We start from the raw sequence: 21,291 nt of genomic DNA on the forward strand, positions 1-21,291 counted from the left end.
AAAAAAAAAAAAAAACAACAAAGTAACATATGCTTGTTTTAAAAATTTGGAATATAAATATGTGAAGAAGAAAAAACTACATTCTTACCAATACCAATGAACGGCCGTTAACATTTAAGACATTTTTTGTCTTGCAAAATTTTTAAAGATACACAAAAGTTACAGGAAGAGCACAGACCCTTCAACAGTTAATCAACTTTCATCTCTTTTTGGCTGTCTCCCCAGCACACCCCCTTTTTCCTTTTGGCTAAAGTATTTTCATGCAAATCTCAGACATGCTGCTATTATTTACTTTTTTTCTTTTTTCCATTCATGTGTGAGCACGTATGTGTGTGTTTAGCAGAAATGGGAACATGTTATGCATCAGTTTGAATATCAGGGATAGTTCTGATTCCTTGTTACCTCTGGCCATGAGTTTACAATGGCCTATCAATGCCTGAAACACACTCCTATGAAGGCAGCTACAGTGCAGCAATTAAAAACATTAGCTTTGGGGCCAAAAGATCTGAGCTCAATTTCCAGCTTTGTTACTCAATAGCTGTAGATCTTGGGCCAGTTCCTTGACCTTTCCAGATAGCAGCTTTCTCATGTATTCAAGGAGTGAAACAACACCCACCAGACAGGGCTGCTGCAGGGATTAAGATAACATGCATAAAACACTGAGCACGCTGCTTGCTGCACAGGAAGCCCTCCGTCAATGTCAGGAGCTTTACCGTTACTCTGAACTGTGGGGGTACAGTATTTCAGTTCTGGTGCAGGCACAGCCCATACAACAGCCAGAAAACTTGCCAGGCTGTAGGCATCCAGAAACCAATGCATTGCTTTAACATCTGTGTGTGTTTCAGAATCTCAGATGCGTCTGTCCAAAGCCTTTCTGCTAACTCAAACCATTGAATTTGTTTTCAGGTCAAACAAGACAGAAAACGCAGATGCAATGTTCCTGGTGAAAATACCAGCAGCCACTGTGCTCTCAGGATCTACAGACAGACAGATCTGCACATTTGGAGAATCATCTAGAAGGCTGGAAGCACAGTGAGCTCCAGAGCATTAAAAAAAGACTCAGTGAGAAATACCTTCATCCATGTCTTTGGAAAACCTGTTGAGAATCCTCCCTGTGGGGGTCGTGTCAAAAAACTTCATAGGGCTTCGAAGGATCCTTCGGAAAAGCTCATCATGCAGCCGGGAGGAAGCTCGCAGTGTGCCCTGAGGAGCAGAGCACAGAGTGGTCAGGGCCCAGGATGGCTCTGTTCCTACTGGTCCAGAGAACTGCTCCACAGCACATCCTCTCCCAAAGCGGGGAGGTGTGAGGGGTCAGGAGGGACGGGTGGCAAGTGAGAAAAGGCAAAGGCTAATGGAATACGAGTCATCTCAGCCAGGGCCATCCTGCTTAAGGGAGCTCTCCTACTCAGCATGAACTGAGGGATGCCACACCGAAGCCTGACCACAGGTCACCAGGGAGGAGGGCAGACACCACCCACCACTGCGTACCTTGACAAAGACAACTCCTCGAATGGCTTTCAGGATCAGCATGACTGCCATGGAGAGGGCGTAGATGCTGGCATAGTACTGCATACGAGGATTGTCCTTCATGCTGTCACTCACCGAGGTCTCGTTCCCTCGAGTCACAGTGGTGTTCTGTTTGGAGCCAAAGCTCTATGAGGCAAGACTCCTAAAGACTGCCAAGAGCCCCTGCTCAGCACCATTCTCAGCTCAAGGGCAGGGCAGGGTACAGGATAATGACCCTGAGACCTGGCCATGGCTTTGTCCACCTCTTTATCTTTTTTTTTTTTTTGAGACAGTGTCTTGCTCTGTCACCCAGGCTGGAGTGCAGAGGCGCAATCATGGCTCACGGCACCCTCTGCCTCTTAAGTTTAAGCAATTCTCATGCCTCAGCCTCCCAAGTACCTGGGATTACAGGTGTGCACCACCATGCCCAGCTAATTTTTGTATTTTTAGTACAGACGGGGTTTTGCCATGTTGGCCATGCTGGTCTCAAACTCCTAGCCCCAAGTGATCTGCCTGCCTCGGCCTCCCAAAGTGCTGGGATTACAGGCATGAGCCACCACACCTAGCCCTCTTTCTCACCGTTCTAATGTGATATGGTGAGGCTTTGTGTCGCCACCCAAAGCTCATCTTGAATTGTAATCCCCAGGTGTTGAGGAAGGGACCTGGTGGGAGGTGACTGGATCATGGGGTGGTTTCCCCATGCTGTTCTCGTCGTGACAGTGAGTTCTCACGAGACCTGATGGTTTTAGAAGTGTTTAAGATGTCCTCCTGCACACACATGCTCTCTTCTCTCTCTCCTGCCACCTTGTGAAGAAGGTGCCTGCTTCTCCTTTGCCTTCCACCATGATTGTAAGTTTCCTGGGGCCTCCCCAGTTATGTGGAACTGTGAGTCAATTAACCCTCTTTCCTTTATCAATTACCCACTCTTGGGTATTTCTTTATAGCAGTGCAAAAATGGACTAATACATAATGGATGAGAGCAGATAGCCTGCAGGTGTCCTACTGACATGCCCTACTGCCCTGTGGGTTGGTCAGGGTTTTTTTCTTTATGGTGAGGCTACATTAGGGACTCATCTTTTCATCCTGGAAAAATCTCTCTTCATGGCTTTTAAGTGAAAACTAGAACAGTTTCCCTAAGAATAGCCAGGGAATAGGGAGAAATAGCCACATTCTTAGACACAGAACTTTCCCACTTATAAGTAACCTTACCCCACTTCCTTGCTTGATCCAGTAACTCAGCCACCAGGTGCTGAAGGCAGTGCTGCCTACATTCAGCATGAAAAGGGCCATAATAACCAGGAATGCCAAGGGGCCTCCAGCAGCCTGGATGTAGACACCATATACTGACCAGGGCACTGAACCCTGCCCTTTCTCTTCCAGCTGCACGAGCTGTCCTAGGTAAGGAAAAAGGAAACATGAACTCAGAAGGGAAGAACTATTTCCACAAAACTAAGTCACCTGCAGAGCAGCAGAATCGGAGAGCCTGCAGCTTCACAGGGCTCTAGATTCAATTTCCTCTTTGTCAGAAGCATTCATTCATCTATTTAACATTTACTGAGCACCTATCATGAACCAGGCCCAGGATGAAGCCCAGGAGCAGCAAAGAGGATGAAGACCAGGTCCCCACCCCTAGGGACCTGGCTGAGGAACCTACCACAGACTGGTAGGATAGGCAGATCAATAATCACATAATTATAGTAAAATGTGCTCAATGTGATGATAAGAGCTATACACAGGGCAGCATGAGAACCCCCGGGGAGGTATACTTGACCTATTTGGCTTAGGTGGGGGTGGTTGGCAGACATGTTTCAGGTAAGACTTTCTGTATTGCTTCTCAAAAGGTAATCCACAGGTGACCAGGTGGGGAGAGGAGAGATAGCAGGCAGAGAAAACAACATGAGCACAGGCACAGGGGTAGCAAAACACAGTGATTTGGCACAGCTGGAACAGATGTGCACTTAAAGAGTGGCAAGAGATGAGGCCGACTAAGCAGGCTGTGGTCGCAGAAGGCTTTGAATTTTGGCCCCACAAAGAACTTCTCAAGAGAAAGGGTGACAGGTTTGTCTGACTTCCGTTGGGCTAGGATGGACCTGGGATGGCCGATATTGCCAGAGCAGCTGCCTCTGGGAGCGAGCATTCTCTTTCATGCCTCCCGTGTTCCACACAAAGAGCCTTTTCTATGTGTGCCCTATCAGGAAAAAGATTAGAAAATGCAGCTTTGAAAATGGAAGGTTACTGAAAGACTCCATGCAGAAAAGTTGGTTGGTCTCATGGTTTTTGTTTTTTGTTTTTTTTTGTTTTTTGTTTTCTTGAGATGGAGTCTCGCTCTGTGACCCAGGCTGGAGTGCAGTGGCGTGATCTTGGCGCACTGCAACCTCCACCTTCCCAGGTTCAAGCAATTCTCCTGCCTCAGCCTCCCAAGTAGCTGGGATTACAGGCGCCTGCCACCACGCTTGGCTAATTTTTGTATTTTTAGTAGAGACAGGGTTTCACCATGTTGGCTAGGCTGGTCTCGAACTCCTGACCTCAGGCGATCCACCTGCTCAGCCTCCCAAAGTGCTGGGATTACAGGAGTGAGCCACCGCACCCAGCTGGTCTCATGTTTTTAACTAGATCTCACAGCTGACAGCGTGGAAGACAAGTTCAAAAGGAGGCAGCTGTAACACTGTACGTACAAGATGACAAAGGCCTGAACTAGGGTTGTGATGGTGGGATGGAGTTTCGGGAGGTAAATTCAGTAGGACATAGTAACTGGCTGGCTGCTGGAGGACAGAAAAGGTTCAAATATATTCCTGAGGGTTTCCCTGGCGCAGTCAGATTCCTGACGCTAATATGAGAATACAGAGTGTAAACCAGCCAAGTATCTTGAGATGGGGCTCAATCAATTTAAGAGTTAGTTTTGCCAAGGTTAAGGATCGTGACCCGCGAAGCAGCCTCAGAAAGTCCTGAGAACAGGCCCAAGGCAGCTGGATTACAACTTGGTTTTATATTTTAGGGAGACATGAGACATCAATCAATGTAAGTGGGGTAATCATTGGTTTGATCCAGAAAGGTGGGGCAACATGGGGCAGGGAGGTACAGCTTACAGGTCAGAGGTTAATTCAAAGATTTTTTCTGATTGGCAATTGGTTGAAAGGGTTAAGCTCTGTCTAAAGAGTTGAAATTAGCTTGAGGTAAGTCGGGGAGTGGTGGGGGACAGGGTGTGCACGCCAAGGTTCTTGTCATGTAGATGAAGCCTCCCAGTAGCAGACTTCAGAGAGAAGAGATGTGAATGTCTCCTATCAAAGGTGTCAGACCCTCTGGAGAGACCTAGTAAAGGAAGGAGATTCTCTACAGAACGCAGAATTTCCCCTTCAACAGACAGCTTTACAGGGACATTTCAAAATATGCATTTCTTCCAGGGCCCTGCTACCTGTCATGTGATGCTCTATTATTTTAACAGAGTCAGGTTGGACTTAGGTATCTTATAGCTACAAAGAGACTGTTCTGTCAGTCTTAGGATCTCTATATAAATGTTAATGCGTCTTAGGATCTCTATATAAATGTTAATGCGTCTTAGGATCTCTATGTAAGTGTTAATGTTGGTCAGTTGTGTGCCTGAACTCTAAAGGCAGGGGAGTATAATAAGGCACATCCAACATTGTCTTCCCTTCATGGTCTGAACAGATTTTCAGGTTCCATTGGGTACCCTTGGCCTAGAGGAGAGTTTATTCAGTTAGTTATAGGGCACAGGATTTAATTTTTCATTTGCAAGAGAAACAGCTATACAGTAAGCTTTTCTCTGTTTTGTTTTTGAACTTTCATTTTAGATTTAGGGAGTACATCTGCAGAACTGTTACATGCAGATCCGTGTGTATATCACATCTGTTACATGCAGATCCATGTGTATATCACATCGGTTACATACAGATCTGTGTATATATCAAATCAGTTACATGCTGATCCGTGTGTAAATCACATCTGTTACATGCAGATCCGTGTGTAAATCACATCGGTTTCATGCAGATTCGTGTGTGTATCACATTTGTTACATACAGATACGTGTACATATCATGTTACATGCAGATCTGTGTGTATATCACATCAGTTACATGCAGATCCGTGTGTCTATCACATCGGTTACATGCAGATCCGTGTGTCTATCACATCGGTTACATGCAGATCCGTGTGTCTATCACATTGGTTACATGCAGATCCGTGTGCATATCACATCTGTTACATGCAGATCCGTGTGCATATCATGTTGCATGCAGATCCGTGTGCATATCACGTTACATGCAGATCACTGTGCATATCACGTTACATGCAGATCCGTGTGTATATCACATCTGTTACATGCAGATCCGTATGTATATCAAATCAGTTTCATGCAGATCTGTGTGTATATCACATCTGTTACATGCAGATCTGTGTATATCACATCTGTTACATGCAGATCCATGTGCATATCATGTTACATATGTATATCAAATCAGTTTCATGCAGATCTGTGTGTATATCACATCTGTTACATGCAGATCTGTGTGTATATCACATCTGTTACATGCAGATCCATGTGCATATCATGTTACATGCAGAACCGTGTGTATATCACATCTGTTACATGCAGATCCATGTGCATATCATGTTACATGCAGAACCGTGTGTATATCACATCTGTTACATGCAGATCCGTGTGTATATCACATCTGTTACATGCAGATCCGTGTGTAAATCACATCAGTTACATGCAGATCCGTGTGTAAATCACATCAGTTACATGCAGATCCGTGTGTAAATCACATCGGTTTCATGCAGATCCGTGTGTAAATCACATCGGTTGCATGCAGATCCGTGTATCACATTTGTTACATGCAGATCTGTGTGTATATCAAATCTGTTACATGCAGATCCGTGTATCACATTTGATACATGCAGATCCATGTGTAAATCACATCAGTTTCATGCAGATCTGTGTATCACATTTGTTACATGCAGATCTGTGTTTATATCACATCTGTTACATGCAGATCCGTGTGTATATCATATCAGTTACATGCAGATCCGTGTGTAAATCACATCGGTTTCATGCAGATCCGTGTATCACATTTGTTACATGCAGATCTGTGTGTATATCACATCTGTTACATGCAGATCTGTGTGTATATCACATCTGTTACATGCAGATCTGTGTGTATATCACATCAGTTACATGCAGATCTGTGTGTATATCACATCAGTTACATGCAGATTCGTGTGTAAATCACATCGGTTACATGCAGATCCACGTGTATATCACATCAGTTTCATGCAGACCTGTGTGTATATCACATCTGTTACATGCAGGTCTGTGTGTATGTTACATCTGTTACATGCAGATCTGTGTGCATATTGTGTGACGCTGAGGTCTGGGTTACTAATGATCCTCTCATCCAGGTACTAAGCATAGTATCCGGCTTTTCCCTCTTTACCCAAATAATGTTTACAAATCTTGGAATAAGCCTCCCTCACACACGCCTTGAGCACTTTAAGAGTTGTGAGTAGCCAGGTTAGTGACTATGTAGAGAAGAACAAATGTTTGCTAATGATATTCTGATTTTTACTGCCTATGGTAAGAACTAACAAATGTCTCAGCCTTCTGTGCTGTTTGTTTTCTGGGGTGTGTCAGTAAGGTATCATAAACCACATCTGAATTCAAAATCCCATACCTTTTAAAAAAAGAAATAAAAGAGGCAGTAAGTCAGAATGATCAACTCCCGATACCAAATATCTCCTGCAGTTTCCTTTTTTTTTTGTCAGGATCTCACCCGGTCCCCCACGCTGGAGTGCAGTGGCTCATCTCAGCCTCCCAAGTAGGTGGGACTATAGGCATGCACCACCACGCTTGGCTAATTTTTATATTTTTTGTAGAGAAGTGGGGCTCGCCATGTTGTCCAGGCTGGTTCTGAACTCCTGGGCCCAAGCAATCTTCCCACCTCAGCCTCCCAAAGTACTGGGACTATAGGTGTAAGCCACCTATGCCTGACCTCCTGCAGTTTTAAGGATAAGGAAGTGGCAACAGGCCCTGTCTCCAAAGCAATGGGAAACCCAAGAAAGTCCCTGGATTCAAAACAGTGAGGTGAGGAGGTGAAGTAACAGAGAGATTAAAACAAGACCACACATATCTACATCTATACAGTAAACACACACACACACATATAGTGTGTGTGTATTTAAATTGACATGCAACTTAAAATTCAAAGGTGAAAATGCCCACATTATTGCAAATAGCTTCCCTTAACTCTCAAGATTTGTTACTGTTGATAACATAAAGGGCTTAAGAAACAGGATCAAGGGCTCTGGACAGGAAACGCCAAGTGGGAAACACCCCTCTCTGTCACTCTTACTCATAATCCTGGTGCTATATTGTCAGGACAAGGTGATGAGTCTACTGTTCTAACACAGGCACTTCTGAGGACACAGGTATTCTTAGAGCCAGAACACCTCTGATTTGGTTGGGACTTTCCATGAGCAGAGATGAATCACTGGATGGAAGGGTGAACCTGTACCCACCATTCGATTTTTCCTTACTCAGGATGACTCAGTTCTAATTACCTAAACCTGACCCCATCCTGTACAGGAAGAGAAAGCATGGGTCTGAAGGTGACTCTTACTGCCCTGGTCTGTTTAAGCAAACAGAAGGTGCCTCGTGGTCTCCCAGTATTATATAAGAACTTTGTTTTCCAGAAATGTAAGACCAGGTATTTATATTGTACACGTACTGCTATCAAATATCATGGATTACTTACCACACAAGTAATTTCTGATAAACTTTGATGACAAATCTAAAAATTTCAAAAAAGCCATTACCTTCCTCTGGCTTTACTGCTTTCTCCTTCTTTACTGATCCTGTTTTAGGACCCTTGTCTTGTGACTTCTTCTGTGAACCACTGGTTTCCTTTTTTGAGTTGATCTAATGATATTAAAAAAAAAAAAAGTCTCCAGTCACGTTAGCCATGCAGATGAATGTCCGTCCACAGGATACACATTAGGAAATCATCAATCAAGCTGCTATTACTGAAAAAAGATCCATCCAACTTTTTAAAAGGGTCACCTATACTCATTCTTGTACTTCCTCATCTCCTTAAATTTTTAAGATTTAAAATTTAGTCCACTGACATTTGCTCTCCCCAGCCACTAAACTCCAAACACAGTAACCTTTATATTCTGTTCTTGTCCATTCCAAGTTGTCCAAAGTATTAGGGGTGGGGTCTTAGGGGTGGGGTCATTTCTATTCCTACTATCTCTGAGCCCCCACATCACTAAATCAAATCTATAGATCTGATCATTTCCCACTGCTACCACAGGATAAACATAAGCTTTTCCGCCTGGTTCTGTAGGACCTCCATATTCTGGCCCTACCCTAATCCTGCAAGCTCCTCTCCCATCTCACTGGTGTCCACGGCCCTTACTCTCAAGCCACACTGGACTTCACACCATTCTTTACACCACATTGCAATTTCCCATTTCTCTACCTTTGTCCACACTTGTTCCTCCACCTGGAATGCCCCTCCCCTTCTCCCAATCACAGTCACAGTTGTCCCCATTCAGATAGATTCAAGTCTTCCGTTCTTCATGAGGCAACACTCCCTGGAAAGCTCACCCTCCCATTTGCCCTTAGGACTCCATTAGTGCTATACACGTGACATAGTGTTCTAAGCCACATCTGTAAGTGCTTGACTTGGGAGGCTGAGGCAGGAGAATGGCGTGAACCCAGGAGGCGGAGCTTGCAGTGAGCTGAGATCTGGCCACTGCACTCCAGCCTGGGGGACACAGCGAGACTCCGTCTCAAAAAAAAAAAAAAAGAGCATAAAAACATTGGTTTTCCCTAGAACACTGTGAGTCCCTCAAGGACAGAGATGATGTCTCTCACACGGTGTGACAACTTACACAGGCCCTACCCCTGAGAACTGCCTGTAACAGGGCACACAGGAACTCAATAAACAGCCTCAGGTTCTACCTGAGACAACAGAAACTACTTAGTGCTCCCCTTTCCAAGTTTCTCTTATGTCTTTTTTTGTTTCTTTTTTTTTTTTCTTGAGATGGAATCGCTCTCTGAGCAATCTCAGCTCACTGCAACCTCCACCTCCTGGGTTCAAGTGATTCTCCTGCCTCACCCTCCCAAGTAGCTAGGATTACAGATGCCCGCCACCACGCCCAGCTAATTTTTGAATTTTTTTTTTTGTAAAGACAGGGTTTCTCCATGAGCATTGCCCAAGTTGGTGTCAAATTCGTGGGCTCAAGCAATCTGTCCACCTCAGCCTCCAAAAATGCTGGGATTATAGGCAAGAGTCACAGCGCCCGACCTGAGTGCTTTTTTCCCTACCTTGGCACTTTATTCACTTGTTTATTTAAACAGAGCTTCATAATGCTTCAATCAGGGGGACGGAGCTTATGAAACTGTGACTGAACAGCAGCACATATCTTCTCTGCCCTCACTGAGCCCATATCCTTCTCCCTGCCATTGTCATATTATTAAGTTCTTAGTGACAGAAGACCTCAACTCACCAGCCCTACAATCCTGCTCTCCTACAGCAGAATCAGTATGTGAACTAAGGCACAGCAATCTGTTCACCAGAAAACAGAGCCCCTGCCAATAAGACACAGACAATGGATTCAGCTGAGATCTCTCCATCACTCACTCCGGCTATGTTTCCCTTGCAGAGACAGAAGGGGACATACGCAAACACCATCAGATCTTACCTCAACTGGCGGTGTATCTCCCAGCAACAGGTTATTAAAAATGGTAGCATAGTCACCATTTAAATTCATCAGTTCCTCATGGGTGCCTCTTTCTGTAATACAACCCTCTTTCATGAAGATCACTTCATCACAGTCAACCAGGTACTGAAGGCAAAGGCAGAGACAATACAATACGCTATTTGTGCAAATACATTCAAACATCCATACCTTAGTTCAGTAGTTCTCTACAGGAGGCGAGTTAACCTCCCAGAAGACATTTGGCAGTATCTGGAGACTTTTTTTTTGAGACAGAGTCTTGCTCTGTCCCTCAGGCTAGAGCGCAGTGGCACAATCTCAGTTCACTGCAACCTCTGCCTCCTGGGTTCAAGCGATTCTCCTGCCTTGGCACGCACCACCATGCCTGCCTAATTTTTTTGTATTTTTAGTAGAGATGGGGTTTTGCTATGCAGGTGATCCACCTGTCTCGGCCTCCCAAAGTGCTGGGATTACAGGTCTGAGCCACCGTGCCCAGCTGGAGACATTTCTGGTTGTCACAACTGGGGGGAGAGGTACACAGATGCTCCTCAATTTACGATGGGCTTACATCCTGATAAACCCAACGTAAATTGAAAATATCAGAGCTTAGCCTAACCTACCTTAAACATGCTCAGAACTCTTACATTAGCTTAGAGTTGGGCAAAATCATCTAACACAAAGCCTATTTTATAATAAAGTGTTCAATATCTCATGTAATTTTTTTCAATACTATGCTGAAAGTGAAAAACAGAATGGTTGTATGGGAACCATCATAAAGTCAAAAAACTGTAAGTTGAACTATAAGCCAGCGACTGTCTGTATTGGTATCTAGCGGCCAGAGGCCAGGGGTGCACAAAGTAGCCCCGTACAACATGGACTATCTGGCCCAAAACGTCAGTGGTGCCAACATCGAGAACCCTACTTTAGTGTATTGTGCCTCGTGACATAGTATAAGGAGCAGTTTCTCCAGTTTTTCTTTTTCTCTTTTCTTTTTTTTTTTTGAGATGGAGTCTCGCTCTTGTTGCCCAGGCTGGAGTGCAATGGTGCAATCTCAGCTCACTGTAACCTCCACCTCCTGGGTTCAAGGGATTTTCCTGCCTTGGCCTCCTGAGTAGCTGGGATTGCAGGCATGTGCCACCACGCCCGGATAATTTTTGTATTTTTAGTAGAGACAGGGTTTCACCAGTTGGTCTTGAACTCCTGACCTCAGGTGATCCGCCAGCCTTGGCCTCCCAAAGTGCAGGAATTATAGGCGTGAGCCACCACGCCTGGCCGAGTTCCTCCAGTTTTTCGCATGAATCTGCTGATGGAGCCACATGAGCCCTGCATTAAATTTACACCCTTTCACTGCACTCACAAATACACATAATTATGACTTTCTTTGGCAGAATGGAGGGTTTGCCCCCCAAACGTGACAACATATGTGAACCAGATGGCAACATCTTTGAGCTGCTCTCCAAAGTGGCTACTTATCATGGAATGACAGAGGGAGAAAAGCTTGTTTTCCCAAAACAGTTCCCACTTGCATAGAGATGTTAACACAATGCTTTCCAAACTATCTTATACCGAAACTCCCATTTTTGGCCCGCTCCTCTCAGCCCTTTTACTTGCTGATCTATATGCAGAAGCTGATATGCTCCAAGGATCTCTGATTTAGATGGCCATCTGTTACAATGGTACAGTGAGCTTTATTGGTACAGGGGGTTAATTTGCTAAGAAAATGAAACCTTGAGTCCAGGAATTTCTAGTTATAACACAAGGATACCTGGAGAAAACCTACCTCCCTGTTTCTGATTTCCCAAAGTCAGGTAGGCAGCCGAGGGAAGAAAGCACCATACCTGTAACTGGTGGGTAACAAACAGAACCGTCTTGGACTTGAGATGTTTCCGGATAGCACTATTGAAGATGTGGTTGCCCACATGGGCATCTAAGGCACTGAGGGGGTCGTCCAGGATGTAGATGCTCCTGTCACTATACAAGGCCCGGGCAAGGCTGATCCTCTGGCGCTGCCCACCGCTCAGGTTGGCTCCTCGCTCTCCAATCTACAAGAACCCAGAAGTGTGGTGAAGCCTCCAGCGCCAGTCAGTCCAGAACAGCGCGTAGGGGTCACCCAGTCACTTCTCTTCTTTCCCACCCAGACCAGCTCCTTCTCTCAATTCTCTGCAGATGAACTGCCACGTTGATCCTTCCAGGAAGTGGGGGAGTTGGCCCAGATGCCTCTTCCTCTACCACTGCCATCTGGGTACCAATCAATCCTACATCTGGTCTTGCCACTCCACCTGGATGCCCCCCCTCCAATCCATTCTCCACATGGCAGGAAGAGCTTTCCAGAACACAAAGCTGACCATCTCCCACCCCTGCTTAAAATTCTTCAAGAGCCCCAAAGGATAAACCGTGACTATCTAAACATGGCATACAAACCGGACCCTTTGCCACCCAGTTCCCCAGCAATTCTCAGCCTCCAGTGCACAATCCCCCTTCCACATCCTGGGACCTGAGCCATTTGAAATTATGTGTATATTATGAACACGACAATGTCATGTGCTTGCCTCTACTTTGTGTGCTCAGTTCTGGCATCATCTCCTCTGAAATCTCCCCCAACCTCCTTCCCGCTAGTACCCCAAAGAGATGGGGCTCTTTTCCATCAGATTATTTTGTGCCTGTTTGTTTGGGTATCTCATCCTCTTAACTGTACACTTCTTTACATGCAGATTATTGTCTTATTCCTTTATATTCTTAGTGCCAAACAGTGTCTGCACATGTCACTGGCACATGATAAGCACCTAATAAATGTTACTAAATGATCAAATGAATCAATCAGTTGCCAAATATTCAATTAATTCAGAGGTTTTCAAACTAGACGTTGCATCAGAATTACCTGCAGGGTTTGTTAAAACAGACTTTTGCATCCCACCCCTAGAGTTTCTGATTCAGTAGGTCTGGAGAATAGCCTAAGAATTTGTGTTTCTAACAAGTTCCCAGGTGATGCTGATGCTGATGTTGCTGATCTGGGGACATGGATTTAAGGATCTCTAAAGTAATGAAACCATTCACCAAATCTGGTTTGAGGGATTTAACTGAAGTCAGTTAAATAAAGGTGCCAATCCCAGAGACCTTCAGGGCAATTCACGGGAGACAAGTTTTAACACTGAAGAGCACAAATTAGTTCCAAAGACACGCCTCTGGAAACTGCTGCAGGGCACAGACCCAAAGAAACGTGGATTTGTTCTAAGGGCTCTTTCTAATCTTAAAGTATAATAATGAAAAAAAAAAGAAAAGAAAAGGGCTCTCTACAAACTATCTGAATTAAGGAGATTGGCAAAATCAAGTTCAAGGAAGAAGCTCAACATGCACATGCTTACTTGTAGTTTTAAAAATATCTGGATAGAGTAAAAAACAACTCTGAGTCAACAATGGGATTTCGTTTAAAATCCCCAAGACATAGAAAATGCTTACAACCTTAAAACAAGCAGTGTTAACATCCCTGCCCTAACAGATGCTTTCCTAACACAACGGCCTAATGACAGCCTAACCGCCTGTGAGGCTCTTCTCCCAAGCACTTCAGATGCACTCCCAGGAGCAGCTCTGGCCCAGCTCCACCACTCTGCTAAATGCCTGATCAGGGGCAGAAGGCCTGTACCTCCGTCAGGTCGCTGCTGGGAAGAATGGCCAGGTCAGGCCTCAGGCAGCAGCTGTTCAGCACAGAGTTGTACCTGGAGGACACAAAGAGACAGCGTGAGGGACACGGCGGGAGCAGAGCCTGCTGACTAAGGCTGCGTTGCATCTCACACGGCCAAGATGGAAAGCATGACAGAAGCCAAACATTCCTTGCCTTTCTTCATCATATTCCTTCCCAAACAGGATGTTGTCTCTCAGAGTAGCATTGAGGATCCAGGCCTGCTGGGCCACATAAGCGAAGGTTCCACTGATGGCAATGCTGCCCTCTAGAAGTGTCATCTAGGGAGAGAGACACCATCCAATGACATCATAACCCAAAACCATCACCCTATGCCAACAGAACTCCCACCTTCCACAGTGGAATCTAGCTCTGGTAATTTCCCTGGATGCTTTTTGGACCCAAATCCAGATCCCACCTTTATTCCAAAGAGAGCTACAGAAGCAAAAAAAATCAAAGTTCTTGTTTATGTGTGATGGGAGCCCAGCATAACCTGTAACTTGAAGGAGCAAACACTTCCCTCTGCAGCCATTTGCTGTGTGCAAACTGTTTAAATTAGGAAAAGTATAAGCAAGAGGTTCTTGCAGAATTCTCCTGGAGAGGATGCTGTAGGGGTTTCCAGCTAATCCCTGCCTCAACATGGGGGTAGGCCAACTCATCCACGGCAATTATCTAGGATGCTGGTTAGACCAGTTGCTTCTATGAAATGAGGACCAAGGGGAAAAAAAAGTCCAGGTTAGATATCACCTACTATTTACAATATTTACACAGTGTCCATTTACCAATGACGGACCCTCCCTGCCCACAAGCAGTGAAGCCATGTGCTTTGAATTTTGTGTTCAGTTGCAATGGTTGATACGAATTGACTTGTCCATTTTACCCTCTTCCATGATTTCTTTCGTTTGGGACTGATAGTAGACATTTGTCTTGGTTTAGGGATACTACAGCTTTGAAGCAAAGTTTCACTAACCAGCCTGTGCAGTACTTGTTCATATAAGCTAGTCTTCTCAAACACCCTCACACAGCGTGCACACACACAGGTGTACCTACGTACACCACAAACTGGTAGCACTCTGATGTGCACTTCAAAGGGTTCGGAAGCCCTCAGAGGGTCTACTGTGGAAAGCTGGCACTTACGACTGCTGCACAAACACCCCATACTGCAGCACTATCAATGGAGGTAAACTACAGTTAAAGTAGGGCTGACCAGCACAACCCATTTCCCTGCTAGAGACAGGGCTGCCAGGATTTGTCCAGAAGCAAAGCCTGACTTAGTTTTCAACCTAACCACTGCCTAATCAACCCTGGAAAACGGAGCACATTGGTAGATGGCAGAGCAGCACTTACGAATTGACCTTTTCTTTCTTGTTCCCCCTCCCCCCATCTCTGTCTCTCCTCACTGGCCCTCCAAATCTGGTTGGTCATCAGAAATCACCTAGGAAGTTTGGTGCTTTTTACAAGACCAAAGGCTGGGCCCCACCACTGGAGAGTGTCATAAAGCAGAAGGTGCGGGCGCTGCCCGCCATGATCCGAACTCAGACGGCTCCAGGCAGCACCACCCTCAAGGAGGACCACAACTCAACAACTGTGACAGCTGATGCCAAACAAGACAAGAAAGTGCGAGACTACAAAAGCATGCCTGCTCCCCACGTGTTTCATTTCAATTCAGCGGACCTTATCCATCAGGATGTAGAGATAATCCTAAGTTTACGCTCATCTCAACCATCTAAGTCAAGTTAATTTAATTCTAGTTTAAAAGCATGTGGGCACCTTGTTTTTTTGTTTGTTTGTTTGTTTTTTCTGGATTATTTGGTTCTAAAACGCAGCAATGATAACGTGTCTCAGCAGCATGACTCCAGCCCCATCCTGTCCCTCACTCTCAGTACTGGCCACCGTGTGCTGGGCCCTGCGTGCTGTTCACTCCCTGCCTGGAGATGTGCTTGTGTGTCCTCAAGACCTTGCTCCCCACTGGACCATGAACTCGCCAAGGGCATGACTCTTTCAGGGATTAGGCAGAAAACAAAGGGGCTCTGCTTCTAGATCAAACCCTGACAGTCCTGTCTGACAGACAGGCTGGGAGTGCTGTCAGCCCTGTTTCTTTACAGGTTAACTCTGTTGGCAGCACTGCAGTGTAGGGTGTCTGTTCATCTCTTATCTCTGCCATTTTCAACACACGGGCATACCTGTGGCATTCAATAGATACACGCTGAATGAAAGAAGGCATGAAACCAAATGGCTCCAGCTGAGGCAACAGTCAGTCATCCATCAGGCGCCCACCAAGCCTCCTTCCAGGCAAAAGGCTGTGAAGGGGTGGAACTGGGGGGAATTGGGGGAGTACAATGCAGGCTGAGGGTTCATTTGTTTCCACCTTTCCTGACTCTCTTCAGGAAATTTGTTCATTTTTTCCTGAGACTCTTGCGAATCAGACAAAGAAGCAGAAAAGGACAATAACAAAAATCTTACCTGGCCTAAAATGGCTGAAATGAGAGAGGTTTTTCCACTTCCTACACTGCCGCAGATTCCAACCAGTTTACCCTGGACAAGGTACACAGAGAGGAGGGTCACTGAGATACTATGACCACTCATCTCGAAGGACTTGAGGAAAAAACACATTAACTGTAGTCTACCCATACAGAACTGTCACCCTGATAACTCAGCAGGCCACTTACCTGTTTTCTCACTCATTAGCTGCCTATCTCATGGGTTTCTGCGGAGACACCTGAGATAACAGGAATGGAAGCCCTTTGGGGAAAGTAAACACGCCGCCCACTCCAGTATCCCACCATCATTCTCACATTCCGGTAGCCCACCATCATTCTCGCACTCCGGGCCAGGCTGGTCTCAAACTCCTGGCCTCAAATGATCCGCCCGCCTGGGCCTCCCAAAGTGCTGGGATTACAGGCATGAGCCACCGCACCTGGCCACCCATATTATTTACTTGTTTTTGCTGTTTTCCAGAAGAGAGGGCAGGACTCTTAAAAAATCATTTTATTATGATTTTTCTCTAAGGTGTAAGCATGGTGTATTTTCAATAAAAACCATGGACACTGTTGCTTCAATTTTTCTGCAAAACATTTCCAAAAATCTGAGGACTATTTATATCATCAATCCCACACAAAAGTAGAAAACCAAGTGTATGACTAACTGAGTATCCTTAGGCAAGATACAGAGTTCTCAAAGTCGCATTGAAAGTTTTCAACGGACAGAGAGATGACTTCAAAAGGGTCACTTGTTTACAGCCCTGTGCTGGTTCAAGCATCCCCAGGAAGGAAGGGAGAGTGGTGGTATGGACGGAGCACGGATTCTGGAGGCAGATGGGTCTTTATCTGAATCCCAATTTCACTAGCACTTTCTAACTGTGTGATCTAGGCCCGGGACTTAACCTAATACTGTGTCTGTCTCCTTCTTTGGACTCTGAGCACCTTGAGGAAAGGCAATACCCTTGTAAAACTAAGTACAGTGTCTGATAGTTGAACAAATAGTTTTTGACGTGGTCCAGGAGTACTGAATGGTTTACTGCCTGGTGGCAACAAGGAGGTCAAGTCACAGGTTCAACCTCTGCTCAGGCCAGTTAGGTTTACGTGAGAAAAATGCTATTCTGATGATTAAATGATGACTAAATGAGACACCAAAAATGAGAAAAATGCCTGGTGCACAGAAGACACTTGGCAAACATCACCTCCCCTTCCCTTCCCTAAAAAGAAGGCCCAGGGAGAATTAAGGGATCTCTCTTCAAATGGCTAAAGGTCTCCCATGTGTCTATGGGCTCTGAAGGGCAGAATGAGGGTCAACGTACAAAGGAAAAGAATACATTTTAGCTGCATGTGTGGAATCATTTTCTAATAGAGCTGATTAGCAATGTATTAGAGCTGCCTCAATAATCAAGCTAATAGTTACTAAATAAAAAGCCTGTTAGGCGTTAACTGAAGTAAGGCCAGGTGCAGTGGCTCACGCCTGTAATCCCCGCACTTTGAAAGGCTGAGGCAGGCGGACCACCTGAGGTCAGGAGTTCGAGACAAGCCTGGCCAACATGGTGAAACCCTGTCTCTACTAAAAATACAAAAATTAACCAGGCACAGTGGCACATGCCTATAATCCCAGCTACTCGGGAGGCTGAGGCAGGAGAATCACTTAAACCCAGGAGGCAGAGGTTGCAGTGAGGCGAGATCATGCTACTGCACTCTAGCCTGGGCGACAGAGCCAGACTCCATCTCAAAAAAAAAGAAAAGAGTTAACTGAAGTAAAAAAACTGACGTGCATGCCCTTCAATGACACTAATAGTTTCAAGTGGTGTCACTAAAGACTGTCTCCCCTTCTTGCTCATAGTTTTCAAAAGCTAGAAGCTTTTTGTTCTCTTCTCAGTCTAGTTCTGGATCGGCTTACCATGCCTATGGTCAGTTGCTGATTTTGATAAACACTGCATTCAAACCTCCTCCTCCCTACTTCCAGTTACATGGACAAACATTTCTTACCACCTCCCACCAGCAACCTTGATCTAAGACATCCTCATCTTTCTCCTGGTTACTGTGGTAACAGAGCCTTGACTATTCTCCTTGCTTCCTTGTCTCCCCCTGCAGCAACCAGAATGATCCTCTTCACACATAAGTCTGATCATGTCATTCTGCTGTGAATCCTCCAAAGGCTCCTCTTCCCACTTGGAGTAAAGCCGAAGTCTCACCAGAGGCTCTGGCAGGCACCACCTCTGCCCTTGGCATCCACTACTCTCTCCCACGCTCATTCCACTCCAATAACAGGCACACTCACCACTTGCGGTCTCTGTGTTTCTGTTCCTTTGGCCTGGAATGTTCTTATCCACCCACCCCATACCCAGGTAGCTCTCTCCCTCATCTCCTTTGATCTTTGCCCAAATACTACTTTTTAAATGATGCCTTCCCTCAGGCAGCTATTCCAGTTGTAACCACACCTGCTCCCTGCTCCAGCACACTCTCTCCCTGCCCACCATTTTTTCTTTTTTTTTTGAGACTCACTCTGAGTCTCACTGAGTCTCTCACTCTGTCACCCAGGCTGGAGTGCAGTGGCGCGATCTCAGCTCAATGTAACCTATGCCTCCTGGGCTCAAGCAATTCCCCTGCCTCAGCCTCCCAAGTAGCTGGGACTATAGGCGTACAGCCGGCTAATTTTTCTATTTTTTGTAGAGACAGGGTTTCAACATGTTGGCCAGGCTGGTCTTGAACTCCTGGGCTGAAGCGGATCTGCCCACCTTGACCTCCCAAAGTGCTAGGATTACAGGCATGAGCCACCATGCCCAGCCTCTGTCCCCTTCTGTCATAGCCCTTATCACCATCTGATATGCAATATATTTTATTTGCTCACGACCTGTCTGTGCCTGCTAGAATGTAAACTCCACGAAGGATGGGATTTTTGTCTGTTTGGGTTTTTGTAGCTCTACGCCCAGCCCTACCACAGCATCTGGCATGGAATTTGATACTCATAAAATGGCTGTTGAATGAATGAATCTATACACATCTGGGGCCCTCTAATGACACAGACCTGTGAACATGGTGCTGGTACCGAAATACATAGTCTATATTTTAAAAGCCTTGAACCCGGCATCTCTGTTCCACCATTCCCTATAGGAGGCCCTCTGAGACTAATCTTATGCTACCTGGGCTGTGACATCATCTACCATAACGATCCTTAACTTATATTAAGAATAAATAATTACAACACGATTGTTGTCACAGTAGCCCTGAGACTACCTATGACGCACCAGGTATGATGCACAGCCTCCTGCACAAGGACCCTCACAGAGTGGTAACAATCAGAAATAGCTGTCACAGCTCACATACAACTAAAACTGAATCCTCTTTAGGGGAAAATCCTGGAAAATCCTCTTGAATGTTTCATTTCCTTGCTTATAAAATGATCACCTCATAAGATCAGTTGTTATTCATTTCTGCTGCAAAATGCTTAATTGGTTTTTTTTAGAGTTAGAGCTGGTCTAATTTGCTCTTTAGTTCAAAATCACTTCTAGCCACAAAGCACTTTGTGAAAAGGAACAGCAGCTGCCTATTGGTGGCAGATCAGCACGGGGTGGTGGGGTGCGGGTGGGGAGGCAGGGGGCGGGCTGCTTACCTCTTGGATCTCCAGGTCGATGCTGTGCAGCGTCCTCTGTAAGCGCAGGTGGCCCAGGTGGATGTGCTTGCCTTCTTCCTCTTCGGGACTGGGCCGCTCATCACTGTCCAGGAGGAGGTGGCCTTTCTGCTCTGCCAGCACCGCCTGATGCTCAGTGCGCTGCAGCTGCCTCACCTTCTCTTTCTTGCCCCTGGAAGCCCTCTTGTCTTTTTTCATTTTGGGGGTCAGCTTGGGCGAGTTCTGGATACTGGAGTGGGAGGAGTCCCATGCCAAGGTGGCATTTTTCATCTCTATCTTGATGTGAGGACTGGCTGGTTTGTTCTTTATCATGTGAACCTCTTCCATTAGAAACAAACTCTGATAGGAGTTGTGAGAGAGGTGCAAAGATGAGACACTGGATCAAGACCAGGGAGACAAGCCTAGGGCGCACACTCACGTAGCAAAACACATCAGGCTATACAGTGGAAGGAAGCTGAAGGGCAAAAGGTAGCTCATTAGTGCAGCCAGTCTCAGGCCCATCAAGGGGTCATGGGAGTGTGGGGCAACCTCAAGAGGTCCAGGGGCCTTGTCAATGACCCAATATTCTACATGACAAATTACATGCTAAACTGCCTTTCCCCCTCAGCCAGCCTAACGTGGACCTAATGACATTTAACTGACTGGCATGTAGCCCCTTGTTCTAAGGAGTAGTAAAAAGCAGGTAGGAAAAGCAAAGGGCATGCTGACCTCCAGTACAGATGCTCACTATGTGTTTTCCTTCCAGACCCCTCCTGCAGAATCCCAAAGCCTGCCCACCTCCCACACTCACAGCGCCGCACGTATCTAGGAGTAGAGACTGTCACAGGCTTACATTGCTACCGTCAGAAAACAGTATCTAAAAATTTCATCTACCACAGAGAACACCTTCTTGCCAAGAAACTCTCATGTCTTCAAAGCCTTGCCTTGGAACTTGAGAGTTCAACAACCAAAGGAACAGGCTTGCATGGAAGTGAAGGGTATCTCCCAGAGAAACATCCCTTGGGAAGAGAACAAGACACTTTCCTCCCACTCACTCCCAGAGACCCCTGAGTTACATTAAAAGAAACATTTTTTTTTTTTTTTGAGACAGAGTCTTGCTCTGTTGCCCAGATAGGAGTGCAGTGGCACAATCTCGACTCACTGCAACCTCCACCTCCCAGGTTCAAGAGATTCTCATGCCTCAGCCTCCCAAGTAGCTGAAATTACAGGCATGCACCACCATGCCAGCTAATTTTTGTATTTTTTTGTAGACATGGGGT

At 45.7% G+C, this 21,291-nt stretch overlaps 1 protein-coding gene across 2 annotated transcripts in view; it reads right to left on the minus strand.

Moving 5' to 3' along the window:
* The window catches only part of ABCC5 (ATP-binding cassette, sub-family C (CFTR/MRP), member 5), a 97,115-nt gene that overhangs the window by 30,107 nt on the left and 45,717 nt on the right, over positions 1-21,291 (minus strand). For both annotated transcript variants that reach the window (XM_011945810.1, XM_011945811.1), the window contains exons 11-20: positions 20,015-20,371; positions 16,382-16,453; positions 14,075-14,199; positions 13,883-13,955; positions 12,081-12,284; positions 10,228-10,371; positions 8,335-8,437; positions 2,716-2,900; positions 1,489-1,635; positions 1,074-1,203 (exon numbers count right to left, since the gene is read on the minus strand). In XM_011945810.1, coding sequence (XP_011801200.1) covers positions 1,074-1,203; positions 1,489-1,635; positions 2,716-2,900; positions 8,335-8,437; positions 10,228-10,371; positions 12,081-12,284; positions 13,883-13,955; positions 14,075-14,199; positions 16,382-16,453; positions 20,015-20,371 — 1,540 coding nt within the window. The remainder of the gene's footprint in view (positions 1-1,073; positions 1,204-1,488; positions 1,636-2,715; positions 2,901-8,334; positions 8,438-10,227; positions 10,372-12,080; positions 12,285-13,882; positions 13,956-14,074; positions 14,200-16,381; positions 16,454-20,014; positions 20,372-21,291) is intronic.

Source organism: Colobus angolensis, unplaced genomic scaffold (genome assembly GCF_000951035.1).
Source record: "Colobus angolensis palliatus isolate OR3802 unplaced genomic scaffold, Cang.pa_1.0 Scaffold245, whole genome shotgun sequence".
NCBI lineage: Eukaryota > Metazoa > Chordata > Mammalia > Primates > Cercopithecidae > Colobus > Colobus angolensis.